Raw genomic sequence first — 26,420 nt, 5'->3', positions numbered from 1 at the left:
GCTAAGACTGTATTTTATAGAAACTTAAGCAAAGCAGCACAGATGGTTTGCATCTGTAAAGACAGCCGTGATTATTTGAATTCCTGTTATTTTTGGTCTGGGAAATCTTTTTCTACAAAATATGATACAGCGTCATCATAAAATACATAATGGAACTGTACTGCAATATAAAACATTCATTGGATTCTTACAGGTCAAAAGGCTGTAAAGGAAAAGGCCAGAAAAAAAAGGAGAGAGAAAAAAAGTGCATGTGGAAGTGCTGGTTGTTATAAGAACATGTAGCAATGTTGTGCAGTAAATCCTTGTCTTAATTTGCAAAATAAGCCTTCAGTCTATAATTTCCAAGGAAGTTCAAGAAATCGGGGATACAAATCCATTAGATTCCAGTAGAAGCAGTGAATCTCATTCCACTAGCTTTCTTGTTCATTCTAACTCCAAAATCGACTAGAATATACTTGGTTAAATTTCAAAGAATATTGGCAACAGTTTTGTCAAAGTTTACATACTGACAAGTTACAAAATTTGTATGCATCAAATTAAAAAAAAAAAAAAGGAAGAAAGAGAAACTGATTGTTAGAACAGATGAGTAACCCAATTGTTCTAGTCTTTTATTTTACATGTCTGATAGCCGTAATTCTTGTTTAATTATATGTGAATTTAGAAATCTTTGGAATTCATGTGTATATATTTTGATCTGTAATACCTCTATGTAATTATTTAGTTCTGATTTCTTATCTGTCTTTTCATCTTTCTTCATACAACATAGTCAGCTTTTTAACATGATGTTTGGATCTTTGATCTGTTTAGTATCGTTCTGCCTGTGTTAGTAAGTGGGAGCCACTTACCCAGGCACAATCCAAATGACAGACCATAGTAATACAGAAAGATTTTCATACTTCTCACCATTTCTTCCCGTTCTCTGAACTTACTTTCTCTCTATCTCTTTTCTCAGACTGTCTGAATGTAAGGTCATAGAGGCATCTACTATTGATTTATATTTTTCAATGCACAGATTCCTCTCCAATTTCCCAAAACGTGGGGCAGTTCCTTAGAACTTGCAGATTGCTGAGTGCGAAGCAGTATACCATTAGTAAGGGTGAAATCGATGTAAAATCCAATGAAGATAAAGATTTAGAGAACATTATCTCTGGAATCTGAATTTGCTAATTTAGAAATTCATTTTGATCATGATCATTATTGTTCTGATCATGATCATTATTGTTCTGGCTGTTTATGTTCCTTGAAACAAAGCCTGATTACTTATGATCTTCAAGAGAAAAGAGAACTTTTCCCCTTCCTCATCTGTCTTTGTACACATCTGCCAAACAGTAAGATTTTGAGCACCCTTCTCTGGAATATGTGCCTACAGCAATACTCACATTGTGATGTTACCAAAGAGATGCCTTACCAAGTGAGAGTTTATGGCTGTTGTTATCTGGATGGCAAATGAGTCTGACATCCTCCTGATGGCTGCAGTCATGCTTTCCCCACTCTCTCCTTGAGCACTGCAGAAGGTTTGTTTCCTTCCCAGAGCAGCTGACATCATCCAACCAGATGGGACCAGAGTTTCCTTCTGAGGAGCTCTCAGGCACACTTTTTCCATACCTATGCAACAAATACATATACGTTTTGGTCAGAGGGCATGTAATACTTCAGCACTAGAAAGGAAGTAAATTATTTCTTGACAAATAAAGATTTCACAAGGTCAACAGTGGAGAGTAATAACCGTGATTGAGCAGGTTCAGTTAGCATTAAAATAAATGAGAACACTACGTATTTTTTCCCTGGTAACCTGTATTTTTAAGGAATTACTGTTACATTAATGCAGACTTCGGGATGTATTACCTTTGATTAAGGCCCCAATCAAATATACATCTGTCTCATTCACTTTGATACTTAAATCGTGTTCTTAGTATCAGAAGTATTTGAATGTCTGGACTTTTTTCAGTGTGAGGGCAAGATAACAATTACGCAGTGAGAGTGTATTTTTCTGAACACGGTCAGTATGAAGTGACTGCTGTCTGAAATATGTTAGTCAATACTCAACAGTGTCTAGGACTGTGGGAGGTTTTTGAGCTAGGTCCAGAACGATTTATACATTGACAATCTATCTGATTTTTACTGACTGTTTCATGAGCAAATATTTTGAATAATCAAACTTTCATAGGCAAACTAGAATACAATGAATCATTTTTTTCTCTGTAGATTGGTTAGCCAAAAAACATGAGTGGTAGGAACTCAGTGAATGAAGACTGCTGAATTACAGACTGAGTTGAATCTCTTTGCTCTAACTAAATTGAGGCCATAAATATCTAAGGGAGACTGAGGGAAGCAGATTTTAATGCATTTTAACTCAGTAGTTTCTGTGAAGCACTCTGCTAATATTTAAAAAACCCAGACTCTTGAAGAATACAGGATTCACATAAATATCTACCATCATTGTCAAATCAAAGAGTCAGATATCTGATATCAAATAATCTTACTTAAATCCCAGCTGCCGGCAAGCCACCTGTGTATTCAGCTCTGTCCACCCATCATCGCAGATTGTGCCCCACTGCCCAGAATAATAGACCTCCAGGCGTCCCTCATGACTGCCTTTCCCACTTGTTAGCCTTAATGCACCATCTGTGTCATTAACAAGCAAGGAAAAACAAAAATAAGAATCAGTTTTTCTGAGGTCCAATTAGTGTTCTGAAATAAAATGAATATCGTTACGTTTACTGCACCTCATTAGAATATTAAACTACTATATCTGTGCTGTTCATTAGATGCCATTCAATGAGAAGATGTATAAAATGCCATGGTGTACCCAGGTTGTTGTAAAGTGTTGAGTAACACAGCCACTTTAGTGCAAGATGTTGATCTCCGAGTTCTCATTACATGCCAAGTTCACAGAAGTAGACTCTAATTATGTGCTTTCATTGTTTATACATACAACTTTTCTTCTTTATATATTGTTATTTCCCATTGCTTTTATGCTGATAGAATCAATACACAGATAAGGCATGCACTGCACAGTAAGTGGCAGTTCGGATGTTGCAAAGGAACCAAGGCTTGGTGTTAAATAATGAGATTTTCTATACCTGTAAAATTTCCACAGGCAACAGCCAACTCTTTTTGATACTGCTGCAATGTGTTATCACTGAGGGGCTTTAGGCATCTGCAAACTTTAAAAATTCTCTTTCCAGTGCTGTCAGTTCTGCATTTGCCACTGCCTTTCTTGTGTATTTATTGGTAATTGAACTACCTGTGAGAGGTGTACAGGAAACACCAGCATCTTCTTTGTGGTCGCAGTTATGTTCTCTCCAAGAGCTTTTTGGACACTGTTCTATAGATAGCTCATTTCCTGTACACTGCACTTCATCCAGCAGCACAGGGCCTGAGCCTTCTCCAAAGTAAGCCTGGCTCCATGCCTTGGCAGCACCCCTGTCAAAAGGTAACAAACACTGAGACAAGTACAAGTAAGCCAGGGTCTTGGAGGCAATGGAAACAGCTGAAATGTTGTATGTCTGGCTTCTAAAATAGTAAATGGGACTTCCTGAAAATATACTGCAGGAGTAACTGACTGCAGCCTGTGTTTCATCTGTACTGCAGTGTGCTTCTACAGTCAACTTCATTATGAGCTGAAGTTCAGCAACAGCTGAACTTAGACATGCCATTGCAACATTTCTAGTTTCAATATGCTTATGAAATCAAATCCTATTGTTTCGTATTTACATCATTTTCCTTTTCTATCTCTTCATTTTTAAGAATACCATTCCTAGAAGGGATTGTAGCTTTACAAGTGGGTATGAGGGTTCTAACTGTAATTTTCATTTAATGTTGTATATGTATTAATCCTATATATTTCTTCAGTGACTTACTTTGCTTTGCTGGCCTCAGAAGCCCATGAAACAAACCTCAAATACTTGGCTGAAGCAGATAAACTTGACTGTTCTACTTCTTGTAATTTAAAAAACATGGCTAAGATTTTAAGTGACTTGACAATGGCATGACGTTAATCATAGAAATAAGAACAAAAGGCAGACCAGTGACTGTCCTTGCATTTGTTGTTCACTTTTTGTCAGCGTAGGGAATTCTGAACACAAAAACCTGCATGAATTGAAGACAGTCCATTAATTCAGCGTTACAGAAATTATACAGTGTTCAACAGTTGTTGAGCTGTCAGGATTTTTCCTTTTCTGTTTGGAAAAGTACTGTGTCTGTCATATATGAATGTTTTGTCATGGATTGTTTTCCTTTCACTGGATGGTTTCTCTGTATGTATATCCAGCTTAGATTTGTAGGAGTGTTTCCAATATCTGTCTTCTTTTTCAACTAGCAAGATGAGGGGTGTAGTTAAATTTTGGCTGCAATGAATTACCTTTCTAAAGGACTAGTTTAAGGTACACTTTGGTTGTGGGACTGTAAAGTAATAGTTAAAAAAAATATATTTTTTCTGCAACCAGCCATATATTGTTACATAGCACCTAGCAGGAGAGGTATATTCAGTTTGTACTGAAAATGTGTCAGATCTTGACTGTTTTGTTTCAGAATGTAGTCATTCAAACTCTTTACAGGCTTTTACAGTAGGGTGTTAGAATTCTCCACTGCTGTCGGTTTTTTTTCATGGAAGTTGCATTAATTGATGTTTTTAAGGTGGTGCCTTATCGATCCATATATGGATTTAGATAGGTGTGGGCTTCATTTCTATTGCTTTGTATAAATCTATTCCATCTCTTTTATTTCTTGTTTAATGGAAGACAGTACTAAATTTACAATAATGCAGTAACAAGAGTGTGGGGAAAATAGCCACAAGAATAGGCTTTAAAAAGTTAAATTAGGATCAGGAAAAAAGTTCTGTATAAAGGAAGGAAGTGAGTACTTGTGGTGGATGCTGTGTAGATTATTTGTTCCCAGCAAGTAAAACCACACATGAGAAAGGTAAATTAAATACTGTGGTTTGCATTCATGTATTTAAAGTACATTTGTTTCTAATGTTGTTAAGCTAAAGTGCTTGGTCAGTTTTGAAAAAGCACTGTGAACTTTCAGGCTGTTTCTCTGATGACCAGATGCCTTCTAAAAGTAGTGGAGTATGTGGAAAATATCAAAAAACAAATCATATTTACTCAGTAGGGAGAAGAGTTGTAATCTGTGATCGCATCAGAGAAGCAGTTGAGGAAAACGAAAATGTCCTCGAGCACCCAACAAGTGACATTTTAGCAAAACACATTTGGCTTTCTTCCAGGGGTTTATCAGGGCAAATCAGTAAATTCAGTCTGAAGTTAGCATTCTGGTATGTGTGTGCATATATGGGTGGGAGAAAAATTTTTAATTAGACATTTTCTTCAGAAAGACCTTCCTAATTCTAAATAATGTGTTAACATAGATCTTCCTCAATTTCCTTTTCCTCCAGAGTTGCTAAGAAGAATTTCAGAAGATTTCAGTAGATCCCTGAGCTTTGCTAAGATTTCCTAATTGCCCTTACCATTCTTTGTTCTAGTTTGTTAACTAGCAATGCCTCTTTATATGTAGCATTTATTCACTGAAGACTTGTAGTTTGCAGTGCTGGTAATGGGAATAAGAGCCAAGACCTCCATCTCTTACATTTCACAGATAGCCACTTTTCTAACTATCTAACTTTCTAATGTGTGTAACTATACAGTAAACTAGGGAAATAACATGTACTGGATACACTAAGAGTAATATTTATTTGAAATCTAGCTATCCAATTTATATTTAAGCATGTCTCAATCTTTCAGTATATCAAGATAGGCCCTGTGAGTTCTCAGCACTTCTGACTATTTTTGTAGAATTGAGTAACAACTGAAGAAACATCTTTCAGGATACTTGTTTTTATCAATATTACCTTATATATATTACAGGCTTATAACAGAAAGCCATGTTTACCAGTAGTTCTTAAGATGATAGTACTTTGGAATATTTATATGTATATGATGTTACCTTCATTTAACTTGAGTATCAGTATTTCAGTATATGCTGACTTTGCCTGACATTTGTCATTACCATAGAAAAATGTTAAGGGTAGTATAGTTACTTCCCAATTATTAATGGTGGTTCAATTATATTTCAAAAGCAGAAAAAGCTTTATAAAAGGCATTCCTAATTGAATAGGTCAGGAATATAGAAATACCTATATAGCTATTCTATGCATGGACTGAAGGTTGTGCACTAATGAAGACCTGAAAACACTCTGTATGGTGAGGATTCAAAGAACTATTGAATAGCTATGAACCCATCAACACCAGTTATTTGGTGCAAAAAATTAGGGAAGTTTCCTGTTGGAGAAAAAAAAAAGCATAACTGATGATCATATCTTTAATCATATATACAAGAGGGCTGAACTGATATTACACAGTATTTACATGATGCTACTACGTATAATGCCTTTCTCTGCAGTCTTAAAATTCTTTTAATGTAGTTTTTTACACAATAACCCTAGACGTGAAAAGAAAATAGTCTAGGGAAAATGGAAATATGATATCAGAGGAGCATGTTGATTCCTACATGGCTCACGAGCAGGTTTAGAAGCTTTGTAAATGCTGTACAGATATCACCTGTTTGAGCTAATTTGGATGGAACCAGCAGGAGTCCATGGCCTCAGCTTCAGGTTAAAAAAAAAAAAGAACACATTCTGGAGGCCACTTGTTCATACCACAAAGCTGGCTACCTTCAGTGCCAGCTTATTTTAATTCGCTGTAATCTCAGCAGGGTTGAGCGGGTGAGTTCTTTTCCTGTCTCCTCTCCACTGACCTGCTTAGTTCTCATCCCAGTTTGTTTCAGAAGTAATCTCTCATTCCTCTTTAGCTTTACAGTGTAGTATCCTCCTCATTTTTCTTCTGCCTTTCATCCCAGTTGTCCTCATCTCCTCTGTCTCTGACACAGCAGTTCTCCTCTTTGCCTCCCAGTTCTGCAGCATCTTTCTCAAGTACTGAATACTTACTTGCTGAGTGGTATCAAAATTGCCCCTGGCTATTCAGAAGAGGAGCAAGAAAATCCTGTTCTGCTGCTATGGCTTAGATTATGGATCATTCTTAGTTAAGATAGAATCGCTTAAAACTTTAACTGTCAAAACTTCAAGCTAGTATCTACTCAGTCCATGCAAACTGACAGTTTTCTGAGACTTATGGCTTAAACCTTGATTCTCATGGGCATGTCAAAAAGCACATCAAAGCAGTGCTCTTGCTCCAAAACAAAGTGATTGTTAGACTTTTCAGTAGAATGGATGTAAAGATTTCAATACTGAAAGCTACCTCCTCATATTCACCTTAGGTTTTTGATTGAAATTTTACTGAAATTGTAGTGAATGTTCACTAAACATTCAGAATTTATCCCAAGAAAGATCCTTTGTCTATCTTATTGTTTTATGTTTACATCGTATACCATATCTTTTGCAACTGAAAAATGGATCCGATAGATCAAAGTTCTAGAGACTTGAAAGTATTGGCACTGTATCTGACCCTTCCAAAAACATCTGTCGTTCACGCTTCAAAGTATTAGTGCAGTTTTAAAGAAGCATCTTTTGAAAACTCTAGGCTATGTGTCTTACTATCTCTCCTGCTTTGCTGCTGGAGTAGAAAATATGTAGTAAAACAAACCCAAGGCCAAGCTGCCGGCAGACAACTTCAGCATCTGCGTCATCCCACTGATCATCACAGATAGTCCCCCACTGGCCAGCATGGTAGACTTCTACTCTTCCTTCATAAGCCTTGTTCCCACCAGCCAGCCGGATCGGAGTAAAGACAGAGGCTATGATCAAACAGGGAACATAGGAAATGGTCATTTTGTTATCCTGATTGTAAAGAAAAAAAAAAAAAAAAAAAAGACAGCTTGGTGGTTTCTGTGATGTTGCTCAAGAACTACAATTATTTTTTTTTAATTCAATGGGAAACCAGAAATTAAACTTGCTAGAAATTTGTTCCTCTAAGGTCCACTCTCAGTAGATGAAAAATACTTTACAAACAAAAAGGCATGCTGATCTGAGTTACTTATGTGTCAAAATGTTCACAGACACTTAGGACCATAAGGCTAAATACTACTCTTTGGCAGTGGAATTGCATTTCTAACAGTAAGGGCAAAGTCAACTCTATACAAGCTTAATCCCAGAGAGCAAAATATGTAAGTAAGAGGCAAAAAATTATTTAGTTTTCACAGAGGTAGAATTTCACAATGAATCACATAGAATTTCTCATGTTTTGGCCTTTCCAAAAAATTAATTGTTTTGTGTCCAGCAGGAGATTTTCTTGGAAGCATCACTTCTACAGAAAACTGTAATAGAAACAGCCTAAAACCATGTAAAAAAAATAGTCACTTTTGTATTTAAAAGGTTATTTTTGAGTTTCACCATATCTAACATTTGAATGATTCACAATGTGATTCACTTTTTGTGTATGTCTTCCAAACAATTAATGCTATTATTTCATCTATTTTGTGACTGAAAAGCACAAAAGTCTATAAGTCTATAAGCAGAAAGAAAACCTTATGATCTAGAAGTAAAATTTACTAATTTATAAATTTCAGTTTCTTTAGGTGAAATTGTTTCTTTTGCTGTGGTCCTTCATCTTCCTTCCTAGGTTAAAAAGGATTCATCTTCCATCTACACTATAGTTTTCTAAATTAAGAATAAAAATATATTTTTCCAAGTAATCTATTGAAATTCCTTATGAACAGCAGAGCTGTAGGACATAAGTGTGTCTACTTTTGGATAGGAATGCAAGTAGGAGAAGAGAGGAAGCACAGTGCTGGGAGCAGCCATTCATGTTTTGGTTACAATTGAAGAGAATGTCACTGCCAGCAGAGTCATCCTTAAAGTCAGCAGTATCTTAAATCTGACAGCATAACTGCCTACTTAGACACTGTTTATCATGTCAGTTAAAATAATCTGAAATATATTAAAAGCCTTATCAATACATTTTTCTGGTAATATCATTTGACTTATGTAAGTGATGTGTAAGGTAGCAATCTACTGGTAGGAGACCTCAGACCTGTTGTTATAAGCGTACACAGAATAAATAGGACAAAAACCTTACAGTTCCTTTTGCAGTGACAGCTACATTCACAGAATGTAAGGTCAACATTCATCAGACACTTCTGTACCAAAGTCACATTTAGCCTCTGGGTGAAACTGATGTCCTTCCCTGTTACTCATGAGAAGCTAACAAACTGATATGTAGCTTGTGTAGCTAACAAAGAAAATAATAATAATAATGATGATGATTTTTAAAAAAAGTTAAGGAAGTAAAAAATGTGGGGGAAATGATCCTACTTTTACAGACAGAGGTCCCTGGCTGCTTCACCCTTCCTCACAACCTGGATCTCAAAGCAACATTTTGCTTCTTGATTATGGAACGGTAAAAGGTCGTTCTGCTACTTGAAGCTTGCACAGCATAGAGGAATTTGAAATAGGTAATGGTGCTACGAGTCAACCTGTTTAATTTCCTGTACCAAAAAGTCTAATAAGGTTTTCTTTTTTCTAATTTTATAGTGATTAATTATTATTACTTGCATTTAAATAAGGTAAAGAGTTAGCCAAACCATACATTTTGTTTTTGTTTTTTTACCTAGGGAAGAGCTACATGTAACAGCAGCTGCCGTGTTTTGAGGACATATTCCATCTTGCCAGATGTCTTTTTCACATAACAATATATTTTCTTCATCGCCACGACAACGCACTTCACTCCAGTAAACAGGAATAAGGCCCAGTTCGGAAAATGGTATGTGTTTTGATGTACCTTTTTCACTGTAAGAAAAATAATCAGGTAGGATATTTGAGTTGGGGAGAAAGGGAATGAAACATCTCTTTGTGAAATCTATTCATTCGTGGTTCTCAGGTAAAAACCTTGAGGTAGAAAAGAAAGAGCATTCCTTAACAGTATAAAATCATCACATTTTCTTACAGTTCAGGCAGTCCTCTGCACAAAGTAGTTACAGAGTAAGCCAGATCTTGCCATTTAGTTGTGGAATATTTTAGTACAGTGGCCTGTGCCCTGCCAGGGCCAGCCACACTCTTGTTCTCCCAGTTCTTGACAGCAAAAATCAGTACAGTGGTTCCTCCCACACCACAGGTGAACTATAGTATCATCCCACTGCAGATATACTTCCACAGCAGATAGTGCCAATGGCCTTTCATTTTTCTCCTCTCCTGTATTCCATTAGCACTAGCCAGTGCTCAGCACATGTGCGTGGCATGGAATATGGTTATGACCATGGCCATTCCCACCTGTCCATCCATCCATCTATCCAACCCTCCATCACCCTGAACATTTATAAACAGCTTCCTTTCCTTCCCAGACTGAATCCAAAGAGACTGTTCTGAATCTTCTTATCTTCCATCTAATACCCAACAAAAACAAATTAAAAACAACATCCCAGTATTGTAAAATCAAAAGGAGCAGAAAAATGGAAGGACCTGAAAAACCTTGGTAATACCTACTGAATTCACCTTGTGCTATACAGATCCAAATTTCTATCAAACACTCAACAGAGCATAAATATAAAGTTTCAACTACTGTTTGTTTGGGTTTTTTTTGGCCTGGACTCAGATTCAAGTCATTTCTATTGAAAAGACCGAGCCATTCACACATACCACTGAACTACTTTTCTAATAAGGTCATATTCAACTGAAACGTTTATTGGAATGGTATAGGTATGGGTATGAATGGCAAAAATAAATTAAAATGAGGAAAGGGGACACTGCATGTAGACAGCTCAAGTCATAAGCAAAATCACAGCCTCCAGATGGCTGAACTTTTATCCTGTCTAATCCTCATATTTTTTAAGTTGGCATGGTATGTCCAGATTAGAATTGAACGTTATAAAACAGCTTAGATTTTGTTCTGGCTTGCAGTCTTAAGAAGTAGAATAATCATTAAGAATACCATAATGCAAGTATGGTATACTAGCCCCCTGCTGCTTGTAGCAAATGTAATCACTCCTTTGATATGTAACTGTAAGAAATGTTAGAAAGGCAATAAACCAGCTCTACTTTGGGGCTTACTGAGAAGCTGCAAACTGAATGGAGTAGTGAGGGGGGAGGGTAGTCAAGTAATGTCTTTGCCTAGGTTAGATGACATTGATTTTCTAGAAGCTGAAATTACATTTTATTTTTAAAACTTCCTGTGGATATGGACATTTTCTTCTTTTCCTCAGTTCCATCTTACTATAGCAACTGTAGCATCACTATAGGCATTATTTAGACCTGAATGACCAAATTATGGTGAAGGGTCCTGTTGATTAAATCCACTTTGATAGCCATGGGAAACAGTGGTCAATAAGGACAGTGAGCTGTTAGCACAATGCAGGGACTTTCAATCTGTGTAATATTACCATGACTCTGTAAAATGTTTTCATGAAAATGTAAAGCTGTAAAAGTTGTATGGTTTTGGGTTTAGTTATCAATACGTAACACTAAAAGTAAACCATACAGATTACCTAGTTGCATGAGGATAGCACAGCAAAAATACCCCATTTCCCAAAAATCTAGGATGAGTCCCAGCTGTCTTTTGGCAGGATATAAAGGATGATTACCAGAGTAACACCACACTCCTGGGAATAGGGAATATTCCTGTGATAAGAAACCATGAAGAAGTGAATTCTGACCACATTTACATTTTTACAGATGCAGTAACTTAAAGAGCTACTCTTAATTGACACTTATATAGGCAACAGGCTTCATATCGTCTCATATGAACGATGATCAGGCTTCACATGATCAGGCTTCATATTCGTCTCCTCATGGACATCTCCTGGAAGCTTACTAAAGCAGAATTTGTTTTACTTTGAAAGTATAGCATCTACCCGCCCTCCACTCCTTTTCAGATCCCATGTGCAGCTTTCAAACAAAATACTAATTTTCACACTGACCTCTTTGAAATACAACAAAGTTGAAGGAAGAAAAAATTCCCCTTTATACTGTAATGTCATTAAAATATGTCCACTAATTTTCACTCAGACAAAAACTTACCCAAGTGCAAGCTGTCGACATATGACCGTTGCATCATTATTGTCCCAGTGGCTGCCACAGATTGTTCCCCAGACTCCATTCAAATAAACCTCCACTGTACCTTCAAATTCATTCTTGCCACCTTGGAGTCTCACTGACACTTAAAAAACAAAACAAAACAAACAAACAAACAAACAAAAAAACAGGTCTCCAAGATGTTCCATGTCTCAGATAATTTATCCTACCTACTGGACTCTGAATATGTTTTTTCCCTCTGCAGAATGAATTTTTGTTTCAAGTACTACCACCTTATTTTGCATTCTTTGGTTAAGCTGCTTCTAAGAAGTACTCTGGCATGTCTAACGTTCTTATACAGTAATATACAAAAGCAGATAACTTTATTCCTTACATAGGGAATACATTTTGCTTCTTACAGTGAAGCTACATCACTTTTCTGATCCTTCTGATGCTACAACTTAGTTGCTAAGGTCTAACCACCAAAACAATGTACAGACTATGCATAAATATTCAGACTTGTTTACCCAAGTGAGCAAAATTTATATGAGTGATATGTTTTTATCTTCTACATAATTCAATCCAGCTTAAAAGAATTGGAAAACAACCACATGGATCGCATAGCTTTTGCTCTGACCCATGTAATATTATGCTTGTCATGGATGTCAGTAGTTTATTTTAGCCAAAGAATGCATTTGTTCAGACTTGTTCTCAGACAGAAAAACACTTGATGATGTTATATTAATTCATGAGGGGTCTTTAGCAAATTCCCAGACAAAACGCATTAGGAATTTTCTAAAAGAAGTGGGAAAAAATAAGTCTGTTTCTTGGGAGCAACAACAGACAAATCCAATAAATTAATAGATTTTGCATTCTTATATTACAGTATTTGTACTTGAGCTGCAAAATGAATCTGCTATTGAATGTAGCCAAGTGTCACTTAAAGGTGTGAAAAAGTTGGTTACAGATGTAACTCTACAGAAGCAGAACAGTCTTAACAGAACAGTAGTCCAACAGGAAAGAATACATTTCTGTTAAATTATAAAACATAACCTAATTGCATGCATTAATATTGCCTGAAATCTCAGTTAATCCATCTGCCTCTCATCTGTGATCTACTTAAAATCAGAAGCTATATCATCATCCAGCTTGCAGGGTTTTCAGCAGTAGGAGGGAAAAGTCAGTGTTTGTGCCTGCCTTCCTTGTACAGGTGATGTGTTCATGTATGTGTATATTATAATAACAATAATAATAGGTAGATCGACCTTTACTTCTCAGCTTTCACACAGATTGTGTTCTGGTTTTAATTTAGTTCAGTGCAGTTTATGAAACTGCCAAGTCAAATGACTGCCAAAGGACTCGAGGAATTAATTAACCTCAAACTTGATTTTGTATGTTCCTTTTGCCTTCTATTTTCTCAGCAGTACTTACTGTGCAATAAATTACAAACAAAAGTTATTCAACTCATGTTACATTGTGTGCTATCATTCAGCATAGAGGACTATAAATGGCTTAATTATAGCAACAGTAAAGCCATATTGCTCCTTGTTTTTCTGTCTTTATATTTTTAATCTTCATGATTTTCTGTCACATACAGACAGGTTCAGGAATTTTGTTTATTCCTGCTCTTCATTTGACTTTTGAGTAGGCTATTATCATCAATTGAAACATCAATTTCAGTCATAGCAAAGTGATTTCTGATGTTCCAGAAAGTGAGTGTAAAGATGTCATCCTCAAAAATTAGTTTATTTTTGTACATGATTGCTTAAGGTCCTGCACAATTATTGCATCAGCACAGTTTCCTGAGTACACATTATACACATGCTACTATATGATTAAACATGTATCTATGAAAATATTTAGATTAAGGAGTACTTGAAGAATAAAACTGTCTTCCATGATTTCCATGGCAGAACATGGCTCACTGCTCTTTCTATATTTGCAGAATTCCCAGAGACAACACTGGAAAAAATTATTCTTGTACACAGAATAAAAGATGATACAAGAGACAGTTTTTGCACATCAGCATGTCTTTTCCCAATCATTAAAAATAAAGTAAATATGAAATCCTTTGCCTGTCTGATAGACAGTTCATGGAAAAAAAAAATCTAAAAAGCATGAAGACCTGTGGACACGTACTGTTAAACAAAGAAAACAGATTTACCCTGCTGCCAACTCCCCCAAAGAACTCTGGGTGACTTCTGCTCCCTACTGAGGTGGGTATTAGTAAGTAAGGAAGGGAAAATGATTGAAAGGGACAGAACCTTATTTCTGTGAGTCTTTATGACAAGATCTAGGAGAAAATATTAATAAATGAGGGATTTTTTTTTTTAATCATGTAATATCTCAATAAAATATTTTGATTTACCTTTTTCCTGCAGATTTGCAGCTGCTTATAGGAATACCAGCATTTTATGAATGATAGCAACATACATAACAGACCTGTGTTTGTCTCGCAAGAAAATACAATGAAGAACCAGATACACAAGATTGTTATTAAAGGTAGTTTTTTAATAAATTTAAAATATTCTTGGTTGTCAACTGTAATTTAATCTAGAAAGAAATTGAGAGAAAGCCTTTTCTTACAGGTAGGTAGCATCTAACCTTTTATTATGTCTAGTGTTTATTAGAGTTAACTGAATATATGGCATAATAAAACTAATTTTAACATGCTGGTTTACACTGACTCACTACTCTTCTTCTAGGATGGTGTTGATACCTACAGCTGTGCCTAACCTAAACTACCCATGGCAAAATCTAGCATTCACTCCTCAAGGAAAACAGTAAGTAACCCTCCTCCCCGCTTCTTTAACAAAAGTTTCAGAATTGAAAAATCTCTGAAGGGTGGTTTAGTATTTTTCTAAGTCCAGTCCAGCTCTTGCTCAGTATTTTAGCACTGAATCCAGTGAAAGTAAATGATACAATATTTTATGTGTTTCATATATGCTTTGAAGTATGTATTAGCGCAAGATAAGTCATAATTACGTAGCGAGCAAATCAAATAGCAAATTACTGAGAAAATGTAATTTATTCTTTAGCTTATTCAGAATGTTATGGTATTTGGACTACTGGCAGTTATTTTACTGGATCATGAGATAAACTAATTACAGTAAAATGGATACCTCATAAAACATAACAGAACTCAAATATATCATTGTGCTTCGGTAGGTTATTTTTCCTTTCCAATAGATATATATTTTTTATTTTATAATGAAGCATAGATTTGTTTCATGTGCAAATTGATCTTAGGGAATTGCAAGCTGATCAACATTAGAACTATAGAATCGTAGAGTCCTTAGCATTGGAAGGGACCTCTGAAGGCCATCTGGTCCAACTCCCCTGCAGTGAGCAGGGATGCCACAGCTAGATCAGGTTGCCCAGGGCCTGATCCAGCCTCACTGTGAAAGTCTCAAGGAACAGAGCATCAACCACAACACTAGATAACCTGTTCTAGTGCCTCACTACCCTCAGTGTAAAAGATTTTTTCTTTATATCTAACCTAAATCTACCCTCCCCAAGCATGAAGCCATTTCCCCTTTTTCTGTCACCACAGACCCTGCTAGAGAGTCTGTTGCTTTCTTTCCCATAGCTCCTCTTTAGATACTGAAGGGCCACTATCAGGTCACCTCACAGCCTTCTCTTCTCCAGGCTGAAGAGCTCCAGCTCTCTCAGCCTGTTCTCATAGGATAGGTGTTCCATTCTGTGGATCATTTTTGTGGCCCTTCTCTGGACACGTTCCAACATGTCCATGTCTCTCCTGTACTGAGGACTCCATATCTGGACACAGTATTCCAGGTGAGGCCTCACCAACACAGTATGGAGGGGCAGGATCATCTCTCTCAGCCTGCTGGTCATGCTTCTTTTGATGCAGCCCAAAATATGATTGGCTTTCTGAGCTGCATGGGCACATTGTTGGTTCATGTCCAGCTTGCCATCCACCAGTACTCCCAGGTCTTTTTTGGCAGGGCTGTTCTCAATCCTTTCATACCCCCGTGTGTATTGGTAATGGGGGTTTCCTCGACTCAGGTGCAAGATCTTGTACTTGGATTTGTTGAACCTCATGAGGTTCACCTAGGCCCACTGCTCAAGCCTATTTAGGTCCCTCTGAATGGCATCCTGTCCCTCTGGTTTGTTGACTGCACCCCACAGCTTGGTGTCCTCAGCAAACTTGCTAAGGGTGCACTTGACCCCACTGTCGATGTCACTGATGAAGATACTCAAGAGTATCAGCCCCAGCACCAACCCCTGTGGGACACCACTCATCACCAAGTCTCCATCCAGACTTTGAGCCATTGACTGCCACTCTCTGGACTGGATCCTACAGCCAGTTCTTCATACATCAAACAGTCTACCCATCAAATTCATATATTTCCAATTTGGACAGAAGGATGTTGTGGAGTACCATGTCGAAGGTCTTACTGGAGTCCATATAGATGACATCAGTGGTTCTTCCCTTGTCCATTGAGTACTGGGATCCTGCCCATGGCTCTCAATACCCTTCTAGCACTGGTCAGAAAAATGAAGGAGCACCTCCAAGGGGGATGAAGAGACAAGGGCACAGAAGCACAAGGCAGGCCTACTAATCAGCTCTAGGACACACACTGTGAACAGTGTTCATTCAGCCCCATTTGAAGAATACTTATCTACCATCTTCACAGAAGCACATTCATTTACATACACTCAAAAATGTATGCATTTCTTTTAATTATATTTTACCCGAGATAACTGATGGTCAATTCAAGTTGTTTACACACAGTCTAGTAATTGTAGATGCTCTAGTATGTGCCCAAATCAGAATCTTTCCTATCTGCTATCACTGTTTAAAAGAGATTAAGTTATACTTGCAAATGGGAGGAAGTAAGGGTATCTAGTGAGTACTGCTGAGACTTGCTCTGCAACACCTGCCATATAGGCACAAGCTGAGACACAGTAATAAAAAAAAAAAAAAAAAAAAAAAGGCAGAGGAAAACCACTGAGCAGACTTTTAATTAACTCTACAAAGGGGAAGTACTTTAAAGGAATTGTGCTGTAGACAGCATGAGTGGTCCTTTGGCCTCTTCTGCTATATCATTCCCACGCCTAGAAATGTGGGGTGACTTCAAACCCTATTTTGTTTTCTACATAGAATTAGAATCACTTCCACTCCCGCTTTAAGTACTGCAGCAGTGGGGTTTATGGTGTTCATGGTGAAAGTGTACCAGTATTTTCTTTGTAAACACCTGTGTTCAAAGGTTTGTAGCTTAGCTGTAAATGCAGATTTTTAAAAGAGTGATCAGAAGTAGATGTTTCTTGTGCCTTCCCCTCTGGTGCTACATGCTCTCAAATCAGAGGTCTGCAGCAAAGCAAAAGTAGTATTCAAATTCTGGAAATTTGTAAAAACAGCAAATGTTATTTCTGCTTTCATTTGCAAGGTGTTACATCATGGGACAGTGCCAAAGAAAGGCCCTGCACTGATATACCATCTCTGTTGCCTTTGAGTCAATTGGGTAGGTGTAAATTAATACCAAGTATAAGGATGTCCCATTGATACATGCTCTATATCCCACATAACCATATTACAAGTTGTAGTATTTCTGAACACTAATGGATGATTCAGAATACTATGAGTCTGTCCCAGCTTCAGAATGAATTGGATTTATTGGTTTACATGAGGCATTTGGAAAAAAAAATTAATCTGCATTGTAGGCCCAATCTAACACCAGTTCAAATCAATGAATGCTCTTCTTCCCTTCTGGCATCAGGCCTAGCTGAAATCAAAGAAATTATCCCTGTTGACTTCAGCAAAACTACGGGTGGTGCTCCCTGTGATTGGTGCTGTTATCCACCACTTTCCTGAGCCCTTTCAGTCTAAAATTATAACTATTTTCTCTTGGTAGTTTAACCTTGAAAAATGGTGCATTTGTCAGAACTACTTTTAAAGATCCAAGATGAGAACTTCAGTACATAGAATATTCAGAGAATCTTATATTAGAAGTTTCATAAATATTATATGTATTCAGTGTGCAGCGTGCTGAATTGGTTCTTCTGCAGCAGTGAGGTTCATCATATCAACGATCAATGGCTTAAGGCTTTGTAAAAAGTAAATTGAAATTTTAGGAATGCAATAACCTCTAAAGGACTGCAATTGTCTTATATGGTACAGAGCTGTAGAAAATTAGGAGGTCTTATGCTGTGCAGCTGTAATAAGAATGGTTCCAGAAGAGCAGCTTCAGCCTTAGAAGGCAAAAATAGACTATCACGCTTAATTTTTCCTTTAACCCTATGCTATTAAGAAACAGAAAAGTCCCAAAATACCTTCCATCAACTGCCTGTAAGCATTTAGTGAAGCACTGTTTGATTGGCACTAGTGGAATCACTCTGTGATGAAAGAGATTTAAATGGAAAGTCTGGACATTCTGAAGATGTGTGCTTTACTTCCATTTCTGACACTGATTGGTACTGTGACCACTGGCAAAATTTTCTTTTATTGTTTCCTCTTTGTAAAATGAAGAAAAATAGGTAACTTACTCAAAGAGCCTTAAATTAGATGTATTACAACATATCATGCAGAATACTGCAGCTACATGCCCCATAAACATTGTGTGTTGTGGGCTTCATTTTCTGAAGCATGAGTAGGGTATGCACAGGTAAGTTGTTATTAGCAGTACCTAAAATATTAAATTCTGCTGGACTTAGGCTGGTTCTTCTAAGTACAGCTTACTCTCAGACTCCTTTATTTTCCCTTATGATTTCCTTGGTCAATCATGATAATTCACGTATATTTGCATTTGGTTTACTTGTTTTCAAGGCATGAATGAGAACTATTACCCAGATGTCTCTCGTTTTAGAAGGAAGGAAATGAAACACTAAAAGCTATTAAACTATTAAACTGAATTTAGGCTGGTACTGTCTAGTATAATTGCAAAAGGTTTTTCTTTTTTCTTTCTTTTTTAATTTTTCAGCTTTACTGTTAAAACATGAAGCACTTTAATATAGACACATGAGCAAAGTTGAGCCACTTAACTTTGCACATTAGTTATAATATCTAAGCTAGAAAATCCAGGAGATTTACAGTTAAGGCATTGAACACAGTATTGTATTTAGTAACTGCAGGCATCTGAAACTGGTTGCGGGTTTCCTCAGCACATGTACTAAAACAACAGAGACAGGAAGATAGTTTGCCCTTCTCTAGCTAAAAACTGCATCATAACATAGCCATACTTGCATTTCTTCTCTTCTTGTGAGAAATTAGCATACTTCAGGACCAAAGTTATAGTAATGGTTTTTTTGGGGGCAAATAGCTGGACTTATTTCTATGTTCCACCTGACGCTACTTACTGCATTCTGTAATGGTATCACCTCCACGAAGACTCTTGGACAGATTTTGGCCCACTGAAGCCACTGAGATTTCACAGTTCAGTCCAACAGAAACAGAACCTTTCATCTGTAAAGTATGACCTACTGTTCAATAGCTCTGTCCTCTACCTTAACAAGGGCTAACCTGGATTTTCTTTTTCTTGGGCAAAGAAAGACAAGAAACAATCTGAAATGAGTGAAGAAACACAGCTAAACCCAAATCATGCAGTACTTTCAGCATCTTTTACTTGATCAAGTTCCTACCAAACGTAAAGGGGATTCTAGAATTCGTTTAAGTTAGAGTAAAATTGGGTTATTAGCAATAAAAAGATACATTAATCCTTACTCTGATGTACAAGTCCAAAATCTTTACAAAGTACTTTGGGAACCAAACTGATACATTCCAAAAAAAAGCTATATATATGATAGACTAAATTAGGGAAGCAACTGTGGGACCCTTTTCCAATCTGAGACCAGTTAACGGGTGTGAAATATTCTGCATTCTTTTCATCTTAGTCTAGTTATTGTTTTCTCCACCATGGCATCAGCTGCCTGGTATTCTTTCCCAGGAAACATCTGTAATACATAACATCACTCTGTCTTCTCGAAGGAGTACAGCATTGACTTTGAACATGGCTTCAGAAGCCGCTTTCTTCTTTTTTAAGCATAGCTGAACAACAGGGACCTCGGTGCCTCCATGTGCTCTTCGTGTGATAGTTTATACCCATACGTATAATTCATCACATTGTTCAAATTATATTTTTTCAGTCGTGCGTCTGATAGATATGTCTTGTAGGATTACTGTAGGATTACTGTATCTGTCATCTTCAAAGATCTGAGAATAACAAAATTATTAATACGAATAGTAAATCCCTTGCCAACCTTTATGTATTATAAGATGTGTGAGGGGAATGGCAACAAGGGAGAGCGCCTTTATCTTCATTGCAACAGTTACGTGTGACCATGTTTAGTATGGATACAGACAGGACAGAACTCTTAGGTAGGAGATAACACCAAAGAGATGCAGAAAAATATGTTTCCCTCTAGGAAAGTCATTCAAAACCTGGCGGTAAATGAACACCCCCCTCTGCGGGGGCTGCCAATGCCGATGAGCTTTAAAGCTGAGGGCTGAGTGCTGGAATCGCTGCTCAGTCCTCATGCATCGAAAACTTCTACCACAGTCAGTGCGTTCAGTTAGGAGGGTTTGTGAGGGGCCGGGCTCACAGATGCCCGCAGCCCCCAGTGCTAACTTGCAAACCCCGTTATCTCAAAATGTAAAAAGAAAAAGAGCGAGAGGGCGACCAAGCCTCTCCCCAGAGAAGTGCGCCCGGTTACAAGACGGGAATGCCAGCCTTACCTAGCTGAACGCTTAGGGTACCGTTTCTGCACGCGAATCGCCTAGTTCTAACATAACGCAGGGATAAAACGACGTGGTACCTTCGTCTTGCCGGTGCAGCTGCTGATGAAAAAGTTTAAAACCCCCTCTGAGAAAACCCTCTGCTGTCACCGTGGCGAAAGGCGAAAGGCGTTCGTCCCCTCCCTCGACCCGCAGTCCCTCCAAAGACCGCGACCGGGGAGCCGCGCGCGGGATGCCGACGCCACCGCCGCGCTCCGGGACGCGGAGCCCCGCGCGCACCTCCCGCCCGAGCTCCTCAGCCCCGCTCACCTCGCTCGCAGTCGACGCGGCCCCCCTCCGCCCGGCGCCGGCCGCTCCCGGGGCCGCACCGGGGTCGGCCGCCGCCGCCGGGCGGGGCGCAGGAGCCGCGGCGGCTCCGCGGCACCCTGCCCGCCGAGCCGCGCCGCGGAAGGGCGGGCGCCGCAGCCGGCCAGGGGCTCTGGGGCGCGGCGAAGCTCCCCGCGGGGCAGCCGGCGGGGGGCTGCGGCGGAGGTGGGCCGGGGGGGTGCGGCGGGGCACGAGCGGCCGGGAGGCCGGCGGAGACCTGCCCCGGCCCGCGAGCTCCGGGCAGCGTCCCGAGCACCAGCGCCACCACGAAGCCGGCGAATGTCATGGTGCCAGTCCCGCCGGCTCGCGTCCATCTCCCCTTCTCATCGCGCCCGGGATGCGAAGGGGGAAGGCGGGGCCGCGGCGTCCCGCTAATCCCCCCTGCCGCGCACCCCCCGCCACCTCCTCTCGGCTCCCCTGCGCGCGGGGGAAGGGCGAGCGGGGCGGCCGTTGCGGTGTGTGCCGCTACCTGCCGCTGCCTTCCCGAACGCCGCTCGGCCCCGCGCGTCACCCGCCCAGAGCACCCCGCTGGCTGCAGCCCGGCCCGGAGCCTGCCTTCAGCTCGGCCGTCAGCCCCGGGCGCCACAGCTCCTCCGCCATCCCTGTTTCCCCGCCGTCCTCCGCCTTTATTGCTGCCCGCCGTCCCGCCGCGTTTTCCCCCCGCAAGCTTCTCCCCCGCGCGTGGGACTCCTCTCCAGCCACCTTCTTCAGGGGCCGTGCCCCCGCAGCTGGGGCTCCCCCCGACCTCTCTGACGCTCTCACAAAGGGCAGAGGGAGCGCCGGCACAGCCGGACCGGGCGGGGGCAGCGAGTCAGCGAAGCCGGCGCGGCTGGGGGCAGAAGGGCGCGGGGAGCCCCTGAGAGGTCTGCGGGAAACAAAAGGGCTGGAAACAAATGCCGCGAAGAGAGATGTCTGGGAGAGTTTAGTTTTATCCCAGTTCCGTGTGCTCTGAATGGTAATCTGCTTATTCCAAAACCCCGTGGAGTTTTGCGTGATCTGATCATTGCTGATTCCTCCTCCCACCAGCACAGCCAGCGCTCCGTTTTGTCTCTGTCTCACATTGCTCAGCTTGAGTTCTTTGCTTTTTTTTTTAATTTACCACTGTTGATGCTGTTCATATTTTGCCACGTCTGACTGCCTAATGGAGTGCACACCCTTTTGTCACCAACTTGTCTGTAGCGTGAAGCTTTAGGTTCACCTCTCCAGAGGATCTATTTTCTCCCCAAATGTTTTTGGCTGAGAAGCACTCATCTGGGTGAGCTTATTGGTGTTGCCACAAAATTGCATTACAACTAAGATTGGAGTGTGTTTTCTTCATGTAAGGGATCCCACGTGTTTAATGGGTGCCATCCATTAAACAGGGGCCTTCCTTTAGCAGCCTTCACAATGTTCAGAAGGGGCTGAAGGCTTTTGTTTATAAATACAAATGAGCTCTAGTGTTAAGGAAAGGCAAGTACTAGTGTTTGGTGATACTTGGATTTGTTTTAGTTCCACTGAGCTACGATTAAAGCATTATTGCAGCAATATAGTTGGTACTTCAATCACTCCTAGTTAAAGAACACTCTGCTGGGTTTTCTACAGTAGCACAATAACTGTGCTACTGCATGTGTCCACTGCAATTGTGTGTGGATGTTATACACGGGTTCTTTGTTCTTTCTGGGATATCATCCATGCTTATGTATGTTCGTTAGTTTAGAAACTGTTAGAATTGGTGAAAATTCAGTTTGTCTTTGAAAAAAAAAAAGAATATGTACAAGACATTAGCCTGAAAGCAACTCATTATGGCTGAATTTTAATTGAAAATTTGTTGCTGTTGTGACAAGTTAGCTGCTTTTATCCTTTGGAAGGATTGGTTAAAAGTATGCTCAGCCTACCTGGTTAGGGCTACCTTCATTGCTTAGCTGACATTTCTTGGCATCACAATAACAGCTAAATTTCATTTTCCCTGACCTAAGCTCTTTTATTCCCCCCCTTCTTGCCTGGAAGAGACAGGATTCTGCTGATTAGCATGGGAGGGAGAGAGCAGTTGAGAGTGATGAATCTTGCAAAACACTTCAGGCAAAGCTTTGACTCAGGTGCTTATGCATGTATTCTGATTTCATTTGTCTCGCCTAGGTGTGTGGGCCTGCAGGAATCTCACATGCATTGAACTCTGCTTATGAAGGGAGGTTACAAAATGATACCTAAACGGGGGAGGGGAGAAAAGGGGGTTATACAGGTGAGACTAAGAAGTAACCAGAGTTAGAGAAGATGCAATGGGAAGAAAAGAGTGGTTGTCATAATAATCCCTTTCCCAAGAGGGGGTCCAGGCTTGATCAAATAATCCATGTGTACAGATTCAATCTTGAAGATTTTAATTTTTATCATAATTTTTATTTTTGATGTAATCACATAAGGAGAGTGAGCCTTAATTTGTTTTAAGAACAATAATTTAGCTTTCAGTAGGATGTGAGGTTACTAATGCTACAGAAAGTATAAGAATTTACAAATCATAGAATCATAGAATGGCTTGGGTTGAAAAGAACCACAATGATCATCTAGTTTCAACCCACTTGCTGTGTGCAGGGTCAACAACCACTAGACCAGGCTGCCCAGAGCCACATCCAGCCTGGCCTTGAATGCATCCAAATTAGGGACTTAGTTTATCTTCCATCTAAGACACTAAGTATGCAAGACTTTTCTAATAAATACTGTAACTGATAGAGTCTGGTTTTCTCAGGATGTACGGTCAGCACTTTGATTGCTGCTCCTGTCTTGGCTACACCATTTATAAGCATCTCTCACTTATGGGGACTCTGTGGCTTCTCATGTGTCTGAACTGTGCATGCTTATGTCACTTTCCTGCAACTTACAGGTACCATGTTTAAAATCACTGTCATCTGCTTGACTACCTACCTTTATGACACTTGTAAAAGTTCATTATCTCTGTAACTTCTACTTCTGTCACATTTCCCAGGATCGGTCAACAGCTACTGGGAAAAAGCATAGACAATGCAGCAGTTACATGGACAGACAGTGTGATTTGCAGAACCTTGATTCTTTTGGATATCACTGAAAATAATGGTGAGAATTACAAGTGTGTCTAAAATGAAACCGCATTATAATTTAAGGATAGGCTTTACGTTCATGTGTTTACAATGGAGAAATAAAGACTTATTACCCTGATACAGAAAGGATCCTTTTTAAAAAGATGCCAAACATGAGATGTTCTTGGTGCATTTGGTGACCTGAAAATGTTTTGGTTCTTCTATACAAAACAGATTGAAACTCACTCATAAACTGAACGAGAATTGAAAAGGAAAGAAAAGCTTATGTTTGCTCAGTTGGTAAAATAAGCAAGGAAACCTCAGAAGGTCTCGATGGATTTGGAAACTCAGTACAGTTTTGATCCTGACATTAGAATATAAGCTTTTTGGGAGAAAAATTGTCACAGAGTGTTGCGAAAATAATACATTTTTGGAAACAGTGCTAGTGATACTCCTTTAGCAGCAATTTGGGATTTAAAGTTAGTAATCTGTGTTTAATAATACACACATTTTTGTATGGAAAGGCTTGCTTTTATCTTTTTACCTTGGTAAAGAAAGTAATCCATTAAGACTTTAGAGTGGATGAACTGGCTTCACCTGAGGTCCATAGCAATTCTCCATTTTGCAAAACATTTCCAATGCTTATGCTTAGTATTTAGATTGTACCTCCTATTCCCTATGCACAGATGTAGTACCTATCAATGGCAGTTCTGTGGAAGCCCTTGGATCAATGCTCGTGACCACAGTTTGCCAATCTGTGCTACATATCTGAAAACTTCCATGAGGGCAGTTGTAGGAAATCATCTACTAGAACAGGTTTTAATTTGTGTACAATTCCACAGGGTTCCACAGGACTGGTTACTTTTTTCTCTGCTGATATTTGACAGCCCAAATACTGAACTGTTGATAAAACAATGAAAAATAAATAATTTATAAGTATGAACTCTATAATATGACTACTTCAAAAAAAAAAAAAAAAAAAAAAAAATCCATGCTGCATTTCTGTGCATAGATTCATTACATTACCTGAAAAATAGAAATAGAAGGAACACTTCCACACTACACCAGTAGCATGGATTATTCATGTAAGCAAGGGTTAAAATTAAACTTACACAAAAATTTCCTTTTTTCCTTTTTCCTATGGACCTAATAGGGACTAATTTCCTTTTTCCTATGGACCTAATAGGGACTAATTTCCAATAAAATGTTCTTGCAGACGAGCAAAGATACCTGATCTGTGGACTAAACTTGTGAAAATTCTGTAGTTTTGCATTTGGAAAACATTTAATACCAAGCATTGAAACTCAGCTGGAGAATCAGCCTAATTCCACTCCTATTTAAATCAATATCAGAATTCACTGATTAGCCTCTTCCTGTATGCAGTAAAGCCACTTACCTTTATTTTAGAATCGCTCCTACAGCATGCTCTCAGCATAGGTTTTAGAAATCTGAGCACTTCCAGCTGTTGGTGGAATTCGGTTAAAATACAAGTGACAAATGAAGAACTGAGCCATTCCCATCCTACTGCCACTGATACACCTAAATCCTCTTCTGTTCCCTCTTGACCAGGTTAGAGTCAAATAGCAATGCAGATGTGAAAGATCAGAGCAAGGGTTGACTTCAGGCTATGCAGAGGAAACTTCAGTACCAATACATAAGAAGGAAATAATTGCAAGTACAAAGCAGAGAATGTAGCCAAACAGCCAGGCATCATATGTACTGAAATAATTTTCAGAACATTAGCCTAATAATTTCTTACTATTATTTCTTCACATCTTCAAGTATGCTGGGGCCAATAGATCAACCACTGCAATCAATGGAAAAACTTATGCACATGACCTAGTGGGCACTGAGTGAGATCAACCAGCAGCAGACAGGGTCTGAAATGAGGATTAGAAGGAGAGAAAGCAAGACATCACACAAAGGAGATTTCCATTTTGAAAATGGTCTACAGAGTGGGTGCTGTGATGAGTCAACATTTTTGGGGTATAAGTCAGCGCTCTTATAAAATATTTTTACTCAGTAGTCTCCTTCTTTTTATTAAACACAAGCAGCAGAGATTTGTAGTCCTGCCAAGTCTGAGTCAAAAGTAATTTGGGTTCGTGCTTATGTGGAAGAGAATAGGCCTTTTGTCTGTAATTATATATAAGGTCCATAGGGTGACCCTGCATTACACAGGATGTAAGTGAACAGCCTGTAATTGATGAGGTTTCCATTACCACATAATGCAGTGCTCAAAGTAATGAGATCATAGAAAAATCTTTTTCAAAGTGTTAAATATTTTCTTGTACAACAAGAAAAATTCATATTATAAGGCAATATGTATCTTAATTTCCTGTAATAATTCGATATGTAGGTATACTTGTGCCATGCATGGATT

At 39.2% G+C, this 26,420-nt stretch overlaps 1 protein-coding gene across 1 annotated transcript in view; it reads right to left on the bottom strand.

The window, feature by feature from the left end:
* PRSS12 (serine protease 12) overlaps window positions 1-21,639 on the bottom strand; it is a 41,971-nt gene extending 20,332 nt beyond the window's left edge. Inside the window, exons 1-7 of the mRNA XM_015276362.4 lie at window positions 20,958-21,639; window positions 11,963-12,101; window positions 9,561-9,739; window positions 7,599-7,749; window positions 3,248-3,426; window positions 2,484-2,625; window positions 1,409-1,605 (exon numbers count right to left, since the gene is read on the bottom strand). Coding sequence (XP_015131848.3) covers window positions 1,409-1,605; window positions 2,484-2,625; window positions 3,248-3,426; window positions 7,599-7,749; window positions 9,561-9,739; window positions 11,963-12,101; window positions 20,958-21,300 — 1,330 coding nt within the window. The 5' untranslated portion in view covers window positions 21,301-21,639. The remainder of the gene's footprint in view (window positions 1-1,408; window positions 1,606-2,483; window positions 2,626-3,247; window positions 3,427-7,598; window positions 7,750-9,560; window positions 9,740-11,962; window positions 12,102-20,957) is intronic.
* Between the last annotated feature and the right edge of the window lie 4,781 nt (window positions 21,640-26,420).

This window comes from Gallus gallus, chromosome 4 (assembly GCF_016699485.2).
Source record: "Gallus gallus isolate bGalGal1 chromosome 4, bGalGal1.mat.broiler.GRCg7b, whole genome shotgun sequence".
Classification (NCBI taxonomy): domain Eukaryota; kingdom Metazoa; phylum Chordata; class Aves; order Galliformes; family Phasianidae; genus Gallus; species Gallus gallus.
Note: the sequence above shows the minus strand (reverse complement) of the source record. Positions and strands in the feature narration are given on the sequence as shown.